Source organism: Oncorhynchus tshawytscha, linkage group LG16, assembly GCF_018296145.1.
Source record: "Oncorhynchus tshawytscha isolate Ot180627B linkage group LG16, Otsh_v2.0, whole genome shotgun sequence".
NCBI lineage: Eukaryota > Metazoa > Chordata > Actinopteri > Salmoniformes > Salmonidae > Oncorhynchus > Oncorhynchus tshawytscha.
The window spans coordinates 24,223,412-24,241,143 of record NC_056444.1 but is presented as its reverse complement, the minus strand read 5'-3'; the positions used below and the strand labels follow the sequence as shown (position 1 = coordinate 24,241,143).

General features: G+C 42.0%; 1 protein-coding gene across 2 annotated transcripts in view; it reads left to right on the top strand.

The window, feature by feature from the left end:
- LOC112215544 (dihydropyrimidine dehydrogenase [NADP(+)]) overlaps positions 1 to 17,732 on the top strand; it is a 220,427-nt gene that overhangs the window by 187,619 nt on the left and 15,076 nt on the right. For both annotated transcript variants that reach the window (XM_024374642.2, XM_024374644.2), the window contains one exon: positions 14,554 to 14,733. In XM_024374642.2, the coding sequence (XP_024230410.1) occupies positions 14,554 to 14,733 (180 nt within the window). The remainder of the gene's footprint in view (positions 1 to 14,553; positions 14,734 to 17,732) is intronic.

Below are 17,732 nucleotides of genomic sequence, written 5' to 3'. Positions count from 1 at the left end.
AGCCTCCCCCCTTTTCCTCCAAACATAACGATGGTCATTATAGCCAAACAGTTCTATTTTTGCTTCATCAGACCAGAGTACATTTCTCCAAAAAGTATGATCTTTGTCCCCATGTGCAGTTGCAAATCGTAGTCTGGCTTTTTTATGGAGGTTTTGGAGATGTGGCTTCTTCCTTGCTGAGCAGCCTTTCAGGTTATGTCAATATAGGTATGGTTTTACTGTGGATATAGATACTTTTGTACCTGTTTCCTCCAGCATCTTCACAAGGTCTTTTGCTGCTGTTCTGGGATTGATTTGCACTTTTCTCACCAAAGTACGTTCATCTCTAGGAGACAGAACGTGTCTCCTTCCTGAGCGGTATGACGGCTGCGTGGTCCCATGGTGTTTGTACAGATGAACGTGGTACCTTCAGGCATTTGGAAATTGCTTCCAAGGATGAACCAGACTTGTGGAGGTCTACAATTGTGTTTCTGAGGTCTTGGCTGATTTATTTTGATATTTCCATGCTGTCAAGCAAAGAGGCACTGAGTTTGAAGGTAGACCTTGAAATACATCCACAGGTTCACCTCCATTTGATTCAAATGATGTCAATTAGCCTATCAGAAGCTTCTAAAGCCATGACATCATTATCTGGAATTTTCCAAGCTGTTTAAAGCCACAGTCAACTTAGTGTATGTAAACTTCTGACCCACTGGAATTGTGATACAGTGAAATAATCTGTCAGTAAACAATTGTTGGAAAAATGACTTGTGTCATGCACGAAGTAGATGTCCTAACCGACTTGCCAGAACTATAGTTTAACAAGAAATTTGTGGAGTGTTTGAAAAAACGAGTTTTAATGACTCCATCCTAAGTGTATATAAACTGTATCTGGTGTATATGACAATAAAACATATAGCTGTATTGTTTTTTACTAGTTAACAGATTCAGACTTGACAAACTGTACTGTTAAGTATATTTTACCTCAAGCTGGGCCGCTGGCTGTGAAAATCATTGGTTGCATTCAATACTCCATCTGCTGTGTGTATTTACATGTGTTTCACTGGTTTGGTTTGTGTTGTCGTGTAGCTGTTATATCGGTCTGTTTGATCATGTTATCAAGCCTCAAAACACACTGCTAGCCACATTGTGTCACTATGGCAGTATACAGACCAAGGCCAAGAATTCCTTTCTTCAACTTTATTACTTGAATATTCCATCAACTTTTGATATTTAAATTGGGAAAGTGGGTTTTTAACTTCACTGTTCATTTAACTTCCCTCAGTGGTTCGTGCCTAGGGAGTAATCAGCAACAGAATCAGCATGCAAATTGAATCACAATCTGTGAATAAATGCATCCACTCTTTATGGTTTTCTCTTTCTAGATGATTTAATATTTTGGTAATGCCACCCCTCCACCTGCGCTGTCAAATCTTAACACAGGGGATCTGAGGAGTCTCAGCGCATGCAACCAGAGATTCCTCCCACTGAATTAATGGGAAAAGTTAATTACGGAATAAAAAAAAATAACGCTCTCGATGAAATCAGAATGCCATCTATTTAGGGAGAAGTGTTCTGTCTTTTGAAAAGCCTTCATTTGTATTCCATTGAGCACGATTCAATCATCATTTGAAATTTCATTCATTTGTATGCTTTTTACCTTGATAAAAGAGAATACAAGTTTGTCGTTGTAATTATACAGTTTAATGGATGGATTATAAGTTAGCTTCAGATAAGTTTGGGTGACTTTCTGTGGTTAAGAGATTCTTGGGGGGGGTTTTTTGTGTGAGGGGGATAGCACAGAGGTGTTTTGGCCTAAATGGAATCATACACATACAGACATATTTCAGTCCAAAAGAAATTCCAATGACGTCTTTCCCATTGCCTGAACACATTTATCAAAAGGCTTTGTGGATCTGTATTTGTCTGGTTTTGTCAGACATACAACAAACAGTAAGATGGTATCTGCACACACAGTAGCAAATTAATATGAATCGCCAAGGAAATTAGCAGTGAGAAGGCATTGAATACAGAATGGGTCTGAAACAATATGTTGTAATACCTGGCGGTTACAATCAGCACGTCTTGTCACTCGGAAGTTGAAGACTGAAGAACGATGGTGGGTGTTGAATGTGAGAATCACTGCTGTGGGCTCTGTGGATTGTACTGTATGTAGTACAGGAAGAGAGACATACTGTGTTGTCTGAAATAGACCATGATTGGTTCTGAGATGCATCAGACACATTCTTCTCAGAACAAACAATGTGATGAAGTCCATTCAGGAGCTTCCCGTCTCTCATAGACCCATCATTGCTTCTTGGTCTTGAAGATTTTATAAAGAAGTTGTTGCAAAGGGAAGCCTTGAAAGTATGCTTGTCATTGACAACACATGATGAGAGCAGTGCTTGAAGGTCAGGCTTTTGTTATGGAGACTTAGACACATCGTTTTAATTGATTTCTCGATAGATAGTATAGTAATGTTTGTTAAGAAAACCTTAACTGAGAAAGCCAGGTCAGTGAAAACCCAGTGAATCTACTTTTTTTTTTTAAATTTAAAGAAATTTTGTAAACCATTATTTGACAGACGTTAAAGCTTTGAGAAGGAAAAATCCAAAAATGCTGCATGGCTGAAATATATCCTCGTGAATTCACATACTGTAGTCAGGGGTTGATGAGATTCACTTGTAAATCGATACTTCTTAGTTAATTCATTCACAAAAACATTCATTTGCAATGACCCTGGGGGGTTCTCTCTCCCCTTCTCTCTTTTCTTCTTGCTCTCCTTCGCCATATAACTATCAACTACTACATGTGTGCAATATTCCTTTTTCTCATATGCCCTTTACTGCACCATTACGATGTGAATAAGGTCCATAACATGCAAGAGCCATTGTGTTGAACATGTGCGATGTTTAACAGTGAGAATCGCCGAATGGTGAACTTACTAAACGACTAAAATTGACTGTGCGATAGTAAGTTGCTTCGTGTGTAAATATTTTCCGTCTGGATTTTAATGATTTGTATTCATCACCTTCTTGTCCTCAATGCGATAAGGGATTACCTTGGTCTTTAATAAAGGCCCAATTTACATCTGATCAATGTTATAAAGTAGCAATGTGCTATCCCAGTTATCGCAATTGTTTTTTTGTGCTATCCCAGTTATCTCAGTTATTTTTAATCATTTTGATTGAATTGTGAAGTTGATGCTTTGTTATGGTGATCTGGCCAGTGATGGAGATTCAGACAGTTATTTTATTGACATGTCTTTAGCAGGAAATGGAGCTATATTTTACTGATGACCAACTAGTTTGATTTTAATGACCCAGGGTGACCATTCCCCTTGTCCTTGGTCCACGTCAACAGCTCTGTACTGCCATGAAAGACCCATTGTCAAGTAGCTAACATGACTTGTTGTTTGAGCCCAGTAAACATCAGGAATTTGTAATAGTACCTTTTGAAAACATCCAAACGTTGCCAGCGTGAGTGAAAGGAATAGCAGTCCATTCAACATGCAAACTATTCAACTCTTCAGAGGAAAGGTTACGTTTCTGTCCACCTCACCACAACCCCTAACTGAACTCTACTGGAAATTGCTCATATTCATTGACTTGTAAAAATGTATTTACTTTCCCCCCCAGACTTGGTTTCTCTTTTACCTGAAGATCAAGACTAAATATCAGTGGTTAGGATCTAAGTATCAGACATAGGAGCTGAAATCAAAAGCACTGAGGTTGGTTCATCCATAGTCATTGTAGCATTTGAAAGCTGAATGAATCGATCTTTCTTTTGGCGAAGACGCTGTTGTACTAAATGCCAGGATTCTATCATCGGGAATAAAAGAGCTGACAGCGTCAGAGAGAAAGAGAGGGACAAAAAGAGAAAGAGGGAGAGGTCGAGAGGGAGAGCAGGGAATCTAAAAGCATTTCAGATCTCAGAAGGAGTTGAAATCAATGCGTAGCCCCAGTTTTCAGAGCAGATAAAAAGGACCTGCTGTCTCAATTGCCTGAAAACTACTTAGAAATTCTCACTTCGATTTATTTCAGCAGTCGGCTACATTAACGCTAAATGCAGCACGCGAGGACATCACATACTTTGATGTTCTGAGCAAAATGAAAAGCACTAATGGACATTCTCCTACACACGCACACGCGCACACACACACACAGTAATAACCAACGAGTAATCTAACCTAACAATTCACAACAACTGTCTGATACACACAAGTGTAAAGGGATGAGGAATATGTACATAAAGATATATGAATGAGGGATGGTACAGAACGGCATAGGCAAGATGCAGTAGATGGTATTAAGTACAGTATATACATATGAGATGAGTAATGTAGGGTATGTAAACATTATATTAAGTGGCATTGTTTAAAGTGGCTAGTGATACGATAGAAGCTGTTTTTCAGTCTCTCGGTCCCTGCTTTGATGCACCTGTACTGACCTCGCTCGCCTTCTGGGTGATAGCGGGGTGAACAGGCAGTGGCTCGGGTGGTTGTTGTCCTTGATGATCTTTATGGCCCTTCCTGTGACATCGGGTGGTGTAGGTGTCTTGGAGGGCAGGTAGTTTGCCCCCGGTGATGCGTTGTGCAGACCTCACTACCCTCTGGAGAGCCTTACGGTTGTGGGCGGAGCAGTTGCCGTACCAGGCGGTGATTCAGCCCGACAGGATGCTCTCGATTGTGCATCTGTAAAAGTGTGCTTTTTTGGTGACAAGCCAAATTTCTTCAGCCACCTGAGGTTGAAGAGGCTCTGCTGCGCCTTCTTCATTACGCTGTCTGTGTTGGTGGACCAATTCAGTTTGTCCGTGATGTGTACGCCGAGGAACATGAAACTTACTACCCTCTCCACTACTGTCCCATCGATGTGGATAGAGGGGTGCTGCCTCTGCTGTTTCATGAAGTCCACGATCATCTCCTTTGTTTTGTTGACGTTGAGTGTGAGGTTATTTTCCTGACACCACACTCCGGGGGCCCTCACCTCCTCCCTGTAGGCCGTCTCGTCATTGTTGGTAATCAAGCCTACCACTGTAGTATTGTCTGCAAACTTGATGATTGAGTTGGAGGCGTGCGTGGCCACGCAGTCGTGGGTAAACAGGGAGTACAGGAGAGGGCTCAGAATGCACCCTTGTGGAGCCCCACTGTTGAGGATTTGTGGGGTGGAGATGTTGTTACCTACCCTCACCACCTGGGGGAGGCCCGTCAGGAAGTCCAATACCCAGTTGCACAGGGCGGGGTCGAGACCCAACGTCTCGAGTTTGATGACGAGTTTGGAGGGTACTATAGTGTTAAATGCTGAGCTGTAGTTGATGAACAACATTCTCACATAGGTATTCCTCTTGTCCAGACGGGTTAGGGAAGTGTGCATTGTGGTTGCGATTGCTTCGTCTGTGGACCTATTGGGGCGGTAAGCAAATTGGAGTGGGTCTAGTGTGTCGGGTAGGGTGGAGGTGATATGATCCCTGACTAGTCTCTCAAAGCACTTCATGATGACAGAAGTGAGTGCTACGGGGCGGTAATCGTTTAGCTCAGATACCTTAGCTTTCTTGGAAACAAGAACAATGGTGGCCCTCTTGAAGCATGTGGGAACAGCAGACTGGGATAAGGATTGATTGAATATGTCCGTAAACACCACGTCTCGGTATGATCACACCACGTCTCGTTACTCATAAGGCATATCCCCCTGCCCCTCTTCTTACTTGTTTCTGTCGGCGCAATGCGTGAAGAAACCAGCTGGCTTTATCGACTCCGATAGCGTGTCTCGAGTGAGCCATGTTTCCGTGAAGCAAAGAACGTTACAGTCTCTTATGTCTCTCTGGAATACCACCCTTGCTCGGATTTCATCAACCTTGTTGTCAAGAGACTGGACATTGGCGAGTAGTATGCTCGGGAGCGGTGCGCGATGTGCCCGTTTCCGGAGCCTGACCAGAAGACCGCTTCGTCTGCCCCTTTTACGGCGACGTTGTTTTCGTTCGCCGGCTGGGAACCGATCCATTGTCCTGGGTGGTGGGCAAAACACAGGATCCGCTTCGGGAAAGTCGTATTCCTGGTCGTAATGATGGTGAGTTGACATTGCTCTTATACCCAGTAGTTCCTCCCAACTGTATGTAATAAAACCTAAGATGACCTGGGGTACCAATGTAAGAAATAACACGTAAAAAAACAAAATACTGCATAGTTTCCTAGGAACGCGAAGCGAGGCGGCCGTACACACACACACTGTAAGGCCCAGATTCAGCAGTAGAACTCTGAAGATATAACATAATGTCTTTCAAAAAGCAAGCTCACTGTCAATTTACTTATTATAGAACATATTCTGTGATAATATAATGTGCAGTGTGTGTGTTTGGTGTGCGCTTGCTCATGCATACATTAATGTATTTTCTGACCATATTTGACCAATCAGCCTTTACATGTGGACTGATAAGAGAATACTTGCTACAGTACACGACAGTATGGTAAACTGCTGTACCTAGCTATTTAATAGAATGTGATTCATATTTACTCTCTAATGGCTCTCATAAAGAAGACTGTCCTCAGATTTCTGCTGACGGCTCTCTCCTCCGTGGGTGGACGGGCAGTATTTAACGCATGTGTTTCTCAGGAGAGACCTGCTCTATTTCCCTCTGATGTAAAGTAAGGTGGCGGAAGAGCACACAACAACACGTTTCCAGCCCCATGTTTTAGTTTTCCTTCACCACCACTCTCCTCCAACAACAAGCATTTGCATATTTTTCACTTCTTTTTGATCAGAGATATACAGTGCATTTGGAAAGTAAATCACACCCCTTGACTTTTTCCACACTTTGTTGTGTTTCAAAGTGGGATTAAAATTGTAATTGTTGGATAACGATCTACACAACATACTGTGTAATTTTCAAAGTGTAAGAACAATTCCAACACTTGTAAAAGATTTATGAAAAATCTAAGCACTAAAATATCTTGATTAGATAAGTATTCAACCCCCTGAGTCAATACATGTTAGAATCACCTTTAGTAGCATTTTCAGCTGAGTCTTTCTGGGTCTCTAAGAGCATTCCTCACCTGGATTTTGCAACATTTGCCCCTTTCACAATTCTTCAAGCACTGTCAAATTGGTTGTTGACCATTGCTAGACAAGCATTTTCAGGTTTTGCCATAGATATTCAAGCAGATTAAAGTATAAACTGTTACTCGGCCACTCTGGAACATTCACTGTCTTCTTGGTAAGCAACTTCAATGTAAATTTGGCCTTGTGTTTTAGGTTATTGTCCCGCTGAAAGGTGAATTGAAAGCAAACTGAACCAGGTTTTCATCTAGGATTTTGCCTTTGCTCATCTTCTTTCATTTTATTTTTTGTCCTGAAAAACTCCCCAGTCCTTAACGATTACAAGCATACCCATAACATGATGTAACCACCACTATGCTTGAATATATGGAGAGTGGTACTCAGAAATGTGTTGTATTGGATTTGCCCCAAACATAACACTTTGTATTCAGGACAAAAAGTGAATTGCTTTGCCACATTTTTTGCAGTATTACTTTAGTGACTTGTTGTAAACAGGATGCATGTTTTGGAATATTTTTATTCTGTTCAGGCTTCCTTCTTTTCACTCTGTCAATTAAGTTATTATTGTGGAGTAACTACAACATTGTTGATCCTAGGGCTGCTGCGCTGACTGTATTACCGCCACACCGGCGGCCACGTGTCTTAAAGGCAGTCAAATTCCACATGACCGCTTAGTCACAGTAATTCAGCTTCTCCAAGCTCTGATGCTGCTGCTGGTCAATGGTAGCCTACCAAACTTGATAACTGCCTGCTACTCAGCACTCTACTGTCCCTGTAATAACTCTGACATAAATGCAAATGTATTTGACAATCTAATCAAACACTTCATGAGAGCCCATCAGCTCATGTTGCGCAACATTTCTAAAGGCTGTTAAGCACATTGATTATATTTACAACAGGAGTATAGCTTACCTGGCTGGCATGAAAATGAACCACGGGGAAAAGCGTACTCCATTCCCTATTTAAGTACATAGTTGACATGTATTTTTTCCCGCTGCCCCTGTTTCGATACAGGTGCATGATGATGGTCCATTCTAAATCCAAACAAATGTCACACACATATTATTTAGTATTATGTAAAGACGAGATTAAATCAAGAATACTCTGATGGGTGACAATATTAGCCTGTCACTTGAATGATATATTGTCACTTGTGAAGGATGTCCAGCATAAGAAACTATACTTTTTTTTGTGAATCATAGTCACACACCTCATGTAGCCTAGCCCATAGGCCTATGTGTTTTAAAAAGGTTTGATTCACAATTAAAGTGGCCAAAAGCACATTAATCCGCTTTACATGGGGTGTAGAGCCTAACTGGCATATAAAAGAAATGTTCCTTTCTCAGGACCATGCCTTTCAAAGATAATTCATATAACTTCACAGATCTTTATTGTAAAGGGTTTAAACACTGTTTCTCATGCATGTTCAATGAACCATAAACAATTAATGAACATGCACCTGTGGAACGGTCGTTAAGACACTAACAGCTTACAGACTGTAGGCATTTAAGGTCACAGTTATGAAATCTTAGGACACTCCCAGTACGGTCATTACAGGCAAAGCTGTGCGTTACAGGGAAGACATCCTCCACCCTCATGTGGTACCCTTCCTGCAGGCTCATCCTGACATGACCCTCTAGCATGACAATGCCACCAGCCATACTGCTCGTTCTGTGCGTGATTTCCTGCAAGACAGGAATGTTAGTGTTCTGCCATGGCTAGCAAAGAGCCCGGATCTCAATCCCATTGAGCACGTCTGGCACCTGTTGGATCGGAGGGTGAGGGCTAGGGCCATTCCCCCCCAGAAATGTCCGGGAACTTGCAGGTGCCTTGGTGGAAGAGTGGGGTAATATCTCCCAGCAAGAACTGGCAAATCTGGTGCAGTTCATGAGGAGAAGATGCACTGCAGTACTTAATGCAGCTGGTGGCCACACCAGATCCTGACTGTTACTTTTGATTTTGACCCCCCTCCTTTGTTTAGGGACACATTATTCCATTTCTGTTAGTCACATGTCTGTGGAACTTGTTCAGTTTATGTATCAGTTGTTGAATCTTGTTATGTTCATACAAATATTTACACATGTTACGTTTGCTGAAAATCAACGCAGTTGACAGTCAGAGGACGTTTCTTGTTTTGCTGAGTTTATAAGCAGCGTGTGAGTTTCATGTTTAGGGAAGATAATTTTTACCATAACAATGCACCATTTGCGCTTATAGCCTAATACCATGTGCGCATTGCCGCGTTTATAATGTGAAGAAATAGCCTAATACTTTATCAACATTTTAAGCTAAAAGTTCTAATGTGTTGCATCAGCCACATTGCATAAAATGTTTTTGTTGATGCTAGTATTAATTTGGGATCTATCGCATCCCACAACTGTCCCAGACGGTTTGTAATATTTATTTGTCGCACAGAATAGAATAGGCTGAGTTTTGTACTATGGGGGAGAGTAGATTGACGTAGGCTAGTGCTTTTGCTGTTCGTTAGGCCTACTCATCTTGTTGGCTGACAAAAAAGTAAATGTGGACAGTTCATCCAATATCTTCAATATGCACCTCGGAATTGGATAAGGACACGCACAGTTGCATCTCCAATGTGTCTGTCTGAACTTGTAGCCTGTGAGAAAGACCCAATCACGTAACGGAGAGCTGTATGAGTGAGAGACTCTTCGGGAATGCGCAGCACGCTCGGGGAGAAGGGCACAACGCAGCACTCCGGGCTACAAAAGGCATGGATTTTTTTTTAGGGTGCATTACGCCCACAAATGGGATGCCGTTGTGAAATTCGAGGCATTATCAAGTGCTTGTCAAATTGTGAATGAGAGACTATTGGAGTGTGCACATCCTGCAAAAAAAAAAAAAAGCAGAGCTCTTTTTTCAAATCATCATTAGAGTCTCAGCCTTACAATGTATTCAAAATCAAAATGTAGCCCAACATTTGTAGAACACCTAAAGTTACATTAATAACTCTAAATTAACTATATAGGAGTACCTTTTTCCTTGTTAACCGCTCAACACAGAATAGCCGCATGCCACTTGGTTTACATACTCATCTCATATGTATATACTGTACTCGATATCATCTACTGTATCTTGCCTATGCTGCTCTGTACCATCACTCATTCATATATCCTTATGTACATATTCTTTATCCCCTTACACTGTGTATAAGACAGTAGTTTTTTTGGAATTGTTAGTTAGATTACTTGTTCGTTATTACTGCATTGTCGGAACTAGAAGCACAAGCATTTCGCTACACTCGCATTAACATCTGCTAACCATGTGTATGTGACAAATAAAAATTGATTTGATTTGTGTGCACTCCCTCACATTTTTGGGAGAAAATGTTTATATTTTATTTAGCTTTGTTCAATTGTATTCATCATACTATTACATAATATAAAGCAATACCACAGAATTATAAGCAAATCTTGTCTGCTAAATTAACTAGTGTAGCCCACAGCCATATTGCATAGCCAGATCAGGACCTAAGGACAACTCAGAGTATGCTATTCTGTTCTTCTGAAATATTCTACATTTTCATCATATCATGCTTCTTTAGACCTGTCTAAAGTACATAATGGATTTATTGTGAAGGTGTAGGCTATATTACGTGGATTTATTAGACTTTTTTAAATGGCTTGTAGGCTATGTGTGTACGCCAGGAGATGCTAAATGTGTTCATGTTAATTAACAGTCAATTACCGTGAGACCATAAGTTATTTGCTTGACACTCACCGGCTGATGTAATTTCGGGACCGCCACAGCCCTAGTTGCTCCATCCTAATTGTTTTCCTTTCATAGCCGTTAAACTCTTAACTGTTTTAGTTACCATTGGCCTCATGGTGAAATCCCTGGGCGGTTTCCTTCCTCTCTGGCAACTGATATGGAATTGAACACCTTTATCTTTGTACTGGGTGTATTGATACACCATCCAAAGTGTAATTAATAACTTTACCATGCTCAAAGGGATATTCAATGTTTGGTTTTTTGTTGTTGTTCATCTACCAGGTGCCTTTCTTTGCGAGGCATTAGAAAACCTTCCTGGTCTTTGTGGTTGAATCTGTGTTTGAAATTCACTGCGCGGCTGAGGGACCTTTATAGATAATTGTACGTGTGGGGTACAGAGATGAGGTATTCATTCAAAAATCATGTTAAACACTATTATTGCACACAGAGTGAGTCCATGCAACTTATTATGTAACTTGTTAAAAACATACAGTGGGGCAAAAAGTATTTAGTCAGCCACCAATTGTGCAAGTTCTCCCACTTAAAAAGATGAGAGAGGCCTGTAATTTTCATCATAGGTACACTTCAACTATGACAGACAAAATGAGAGAAAAAAATCCACCGACAAACAAGCAAGATTTCTGTCTCTCACAGATCTGTAACTTCTTCTTTAAGAGGCTCCTCTGTCCTCTACTCGTTACCTGTATTAATGGCACCTGTTTGAACTTGTTATCAGTATAAAAGACACCTGTCCACAACCTCAAACAGTCACACTCCAAACTCCACTATGGCCAAGACCAAAGAGCTGTCAAATGACACCAGAAACAAAATTGTAGACCTGCACCAAGCTGGGAAGACTAAATCTGCAATAGGTAAGCAGCTTGGTTTGAAGAAATCAACTGTGGGAGCAATTATTAGGAAATGGAAGACATACAAGACCACTAATAATCTCCCTCGATCTGGTGCTCCACGCAAGATCAAACCCTGTGGGGTCAAAATGATTACAAGAACGGTAAGCAAAAATCCCAGAACCACACGGTGGAACCTAGTGAATGACCTGCAGAGAGCTGGGACCAAAGTAACAAAGCCTACCATCAGTAACACACTACGCCGCCAGGGACTCAAATCCTGCAGTGCCAGACGTGTCCCCCTGCTTAAGCCAGTACTTGTCCAGGCCCGTCTGAAGTTTGCTAGAGAGCATTTGGATGATCCAGAAGAAGATTGGGAGAATGTCATATGGTCAGATGAAACCAAAATATAACTTTTTGGTAAAAACTCAACTCGTCGTGTTTGGAGGACAAAGAATGCTGAGTTGCATCAAAGAACACCATACCTACTGTGAAGCATGGGGGTGGAAACATCATGCTTTGGGGCTGTTTTTCTGCAAAGGGACCAGGACGACTGATCCGTGTAAAGGAAAGAATGAATGGGGCCATGTATTGTGAGATTTTGAGTGAAAACCTCCTTCCATCAGCAAGGGCATTGAAGATGAAACGTGGCTGGGTCTTTCATCATGACAATGATCCCAAACACACCGCCTGGGCAACGAAGGAGTGGCTTCGTAAGAAGCATTTCAAGGTCCTGGAGTGGCCTAGCCACTTTAGAGGGAGTTGAAAGTCCGTGTTGCCCAGCAACAGCCCCAAAACATCAATGCTATAGAGGAGATCTGCATGGAGGAATGGGCCAAAATACCAGCAACAGTGTGTGAAAACCTTGTGAAGACTTACAGAAAACATTTGACCTCTGTCAGTGCCAATAAAGGGTTTATAACAAAGTATTGAGATAAACTTTTGTTATTGACCAAATACTTATTTTCCACCAAATAAATTCATTAAAAATCCTACAATGTGATTTTCTGGATTTTTTTTCTAATTTTGTCTGTCATAGTTGAAGTGTGTACCTGTGATGAAAATTACAGGCCTCTCTCATCTTTTTAAGTGGGAGAACTTGCACAATTGGTGGCTGACTAAATACTTTTTTGCCCCACTGTATTTACTCCTGAACCTATTTAGAATTGCCATAACAAATTGGTTGAATATTTATTGACTCAAGAAATGTAAACTTTACATTTTTTATAAATTTGTAAAAATGTCTGTAACCATTATTTTTACATTATGGGGTATTGTTTGTAGGCCAGTGACAATAAATCTCAATTTAATCAGCAAAATGTGGAAAAAGTCAACGGTTGTGAATACTTTCTGAAGGCTCTGTACATGTTGTGTCTTTACCTCCTAGAAGGAGTAGTGTATAGTCCTAATAACTGACATATTTTCCCTGTGAATCACTGAAATCTAATGCATGTCCACTGTTGTTTTCTCCCAATACTATTTGTTGTAATGATGTAGACATCCTTATCAGAAATGTATTCTGTGTTATTTAGTTGGAGCAGGGCATATAGGGGCAGGCAACAACCATCTTTTTTTCTTTTAACAAGCAGCGCTATGCAAATCAGAATCCTAATGAAAGCATATCTCTGAGCCAAAGCTTGAGAGAATAAATGCCTTAATTTTCACAACATGGGGCCAGTTGCTGGTGAATTTACTTTTTGTAATACACAAATGACACAGCAGAACAGATTCACGTTCATTTCCCCCTCTAGAAATAATTTGTTATGACTATCTCAGAGCAATGTAAAACAACATTGACAAAACCTCGCCCCACTAACCTAACCCAAGCATCTGAAGTAGTAGTGCTGATCTAGGATCAGTTTTGTCTTTTCGATCATGATGATTAAGAGTATATGGACAAGAAGGACCTGATCCTAATCTGCACCGATACTCTGAGACGCTTTGTGAAAACAGGCCCCGACCTCAGTCTGGTCTGTTTGATGTGGTGTTCCCCTAGGTTCAGTACTCGGCCTCGTTTTAATCCTGGAGTTGTTCTCAGTCAGATCAGTGCAGGGCGATGTCAGCTCAGCTCAGCTCATAGATGGCGGTGTCTGATAAGCACGTCGTCTTATCTCTCCGGCTGCTCTAAGACTCACCGTGGCACCGTGGCTTCTGTCAAAATGAAGTAGTGGAGACAGACAGACGCACAAAGACAAGGTTTCCCAGTGTGTGATGCAGATCAGATAGTCTCTCTCTTTGCTGAAGGAAGGAAAGAGAGGATAAACCTTGTGAATGGGGCTCACCCAGGAGTTTTACTACACGCCTGCCTTTCACCACCCTGCTCTAACTGACTGCTGCCGTGATCAGCCTTATTCCATCTGACTAACCTTTAATTAAATAGATGGATTTCCTTGTAAATGAGTGGAGACTGTAAGCAGTGTGTAGGTAGTGTGGTATCTGAGACCTATAAAACGCTGGCTTGGACCCAAACTCGGTCATGGGCCTCCCCTGTGTGCACGTTTAGTTTTTTGCTCTAGCACTACACAGCTGATTCATATAGCCAACTCATCATCAAGCTTGAATGATTTGAATCAGTCGTGTAGTGCGAGGGCCCCAGGACCAGGTTTGGGAAACCCTGTACTAGAGTATGGGGGAATTCAATACTCTGTGTTGTGTAATTCCGAATTACATATTTATGTACTTTGCACTGTGTGCCCAAGTTAGTGTAACGGTTGCCCAAATGTTGGTTATGGAGTTTATATAGAGCATATATAGTTTTTAAATTTGTTTGTATATTTTCATACAGTTGATTGTCCACTAGTCAGCACCGCTATGAACATTTATAGGGTGTGTGTCAGTTCATGCTTTTCACTGGTAACTAATAACATCATTAGTGTTTGTGTGTGTGTGTTTTGTGTGCGTGCCTGTATGCGTGTGTGCGTGCATGTGCGATTTTCCGCCACTAGGTGTGCAGTGCGGTGCAGAACCAGGACTTCACTCTGATCGAGGACTACTGCCTGGGTCTAAAGACCCTGCTCTACCTGAAGAGCATCGAGGAGCTACAGGACTGGGATGGCCAATCACCTCCCACATTGCGCCACCAGAAGGGCAAACCTGTCCCGCGACTGGAGGAACTGGTGGGCAAGGTCAGTGATTGACAGCTAATCCAACCATTAGCTCAATCTACATGTACACACTTACCCATTAGCATTGCACTGTGACTGCACTTCCCCTTCGCTACTCCTGCACCCCTCCATTTACTTGGTCCTATTATCAGCTTAGTCCTCTTGGTCTTGGTCCCTTTAACCATCCATTATAAACCAGACATCATCATTTCAACAGCAGACGACATGCAGGCTTTTAGTTACTGCATTTACTAGTATTACTGTGACACATCTGTACCTGTGTATTTACATCACACTATTGGTGGCAGCCTGGACATTATCACATTGCAATTACTGCATTGTCCACACTGAATGTTAAGTGCTCTGTTCTATTCAGAGCTACAGCTGATTTCAAGGCTGCTGTTTTGTCTTCCAGCTACCAGGATCTGACTCACTGAAGGAGCTCACAGATCAACCTTCTGAGGAATGGTTTAATATCAGATTTGAATCAAAAGAGGCGGCTTTGTCTGAAATCCCCTCCTATAATAACTTGGCTAAGAGCAGGTGCTTTAGTCACTGGTTCTGGCACTAATATAAATGGCCAGACATGCCTATGATGAATAGCTTAGATACTATAAATTCAAATTCAAAAAGCACAGACGGTGAGGAAAAGTCCTAATGGTTTATTATTGTTAGTTTACTTTGAAATAGAACATCAATCATTCTCGGAAAACGATTTGTACAAGCGCCGTCTTAATCCAATGCCAGTTGTTCATAACACAATACAAAATAAAAAAAATCTCAAATCAAATTTGACAAAAGGCAATTGTCAAAACATTCCCTCCATTAGGTTTTACAGTCCACAATTCTGCATTTCTACAATCTCTGTCATATTTATGGGAGAAAGAGAAAATAAATGTGAAATGCCCAGAATGAATGTAAATGAGGGAAAATACAACTTCAGTAAACTCTTTTCAACGTTCCAAATTAGAGGTGGTTATCAGATCACAGGCGTGTGGGTTCTACGCCAATCGAGGGAAGGCTTTAAAGCTCCCAAACGCTCCAGATTTACGACAGTCCTGACGACGGGACATTGCATCGCAAATGCAACAGTTTAAATGCTAATGCTAAATGAGTGGAGGAGTGGATGATGAGAGGAAGGAATAAATGTGTAGGAGGTGAGGAATATCAGAAAAGTGGAAACAGTAATTCCCTCATCTGCTGCTGTATAGCTCTCCATTGTTGTGGGGAATTGTCAGCACAACAACAATTATAGCAAAAGAGGTAGTGGTGTTGTCTTGAAGCTGAGAGAGAGGAGAAGGTAGAGAGGGGTTGTGGAGTGTGTGCATGCGTGCGTGTGTGTGTGTTTGTGAAGCTGTGTGGTGTCATGTAGAAACATTGTCCCAGACATGGAGAAGCAGCCTGTACATCACATCTCCCTGGGGCAACGTGGTGCTGGATACACTGACTGATACTAGTGCACGGTGACACCAGGAAAGGACGAATCACTCACATCACCGGCTCTCCGCTCTCAGGCGACAACATTAACCGGAGTAGTTTTTACACAAAAGCTTTGTTCTGGCTTTTACTTAGAAGGAAATAAGGCTTTGTGGACTCTTTTGGACGTTGCTTTTTGTTAAGGTCAATTCTCAGCTCTCACATAATTTATTACATAGTATGAAATAGCTCTGGGCCCGATTTTCCAAAAGCATCTCAAGGCTAAGTTCATCGTTAGAGCCTTCGTAGGAGCATCGTTAAATCTCCAAGGTGTTTTCCAAAACCATTGTTATTAACGTTGCACTTGAAAACGTTCGTAATCTAACTTCTGCCTCAGACCACTCGTAGAACAGCTAGTGCTTCATTAGATGCTTCTTTAACCTCCCGCGTCACTTAATACACAAAAGATCACCGCTAAACATAGAATCACATGGTTTATCCATCTACCTGTGACCGCCGATAACCTCAGAACAAAGTTGACTACAACAAATACAATGTTGCTAATGTCTTTGCAATTGATACAGGCAAGTGAAATATAAAAAGTTTAAAAAATTAAAATAGAGATGACTGCATTCAAATATAAATACAGTAGGCCTATAGAACCGTCTATGACTAGGGTGGCTGGAGTCTTTGACAATTTTTAGGGCCTTCCTCTGACACTCCTGGTATAGAGGTCCTGGATGGCAGGAAGCTTGGCCCCATTGATGTACTGGGCCGTTCGCACTACCCTCTGTAGTGCCTTGCGGTCGGAACCTTTTGAGGATCTGAGGACCCATGACAAATCTTTTCAGTCTTCTGAGGGAGAATAGGTTTTGTCGTGCCCGCTTCACGACTGTCTTGGTGTGCTTGGATCATGTTAGTTTGTCAGTGATGTGGACACCAAGGAACTTGAAGCTCTCAACCTGCTCTACTGCAGCCCCCTCGATGAGAATGGGGGCATGCTCGGTCCTCTTTTTCCTGCAGTCCACGGTAATCTCTTTTGTCTTGATCACGTTGAGGGAGAGTTTGTTGTCCTGGGACCACACTGCCAGGTCTCTGACCTCCTCCCAATAGGCTGTCTCGTTGTTGTCAGTGATCTGGCCTACCACTGTTGTGTCGTCGGCAAATTTAATGATGGTGTTGGAGCCGTGCCTGGCCGTGCAGTCATGAGTAAACAGGGAGTACAGGAGGGGGCTGAGTATGCACCCCTGAGGAGGGGTCCCTGTGTTGAGGATCAGTGTGACGGATGTTTTGTTACCTACCCTTACCACCTGGGGCGGCCCGTCAGGAAGTCCAGGATCCACTGTTTTCTAAACTGCTTCTGGAAGCAACGTCAGCACAATAAATGTTTCTTTGGGAGCTTCATGAAATGGGTTTCAATGACCGAGCAGCCTCACACAAGCTTAAGATCACCGTGCACAATGCCAAGTGTCGGCTGGAGTGGTGTGAAGTTTGCCGGCATTGGACTTTGGAGCGGGGGAAACGCGTTCTCTAGAGAGATGAATCATGCTTCACCATCTGGCGGTTCGACTGACTAATCTGGGTTTGGCGGATGCCAGGAGAAG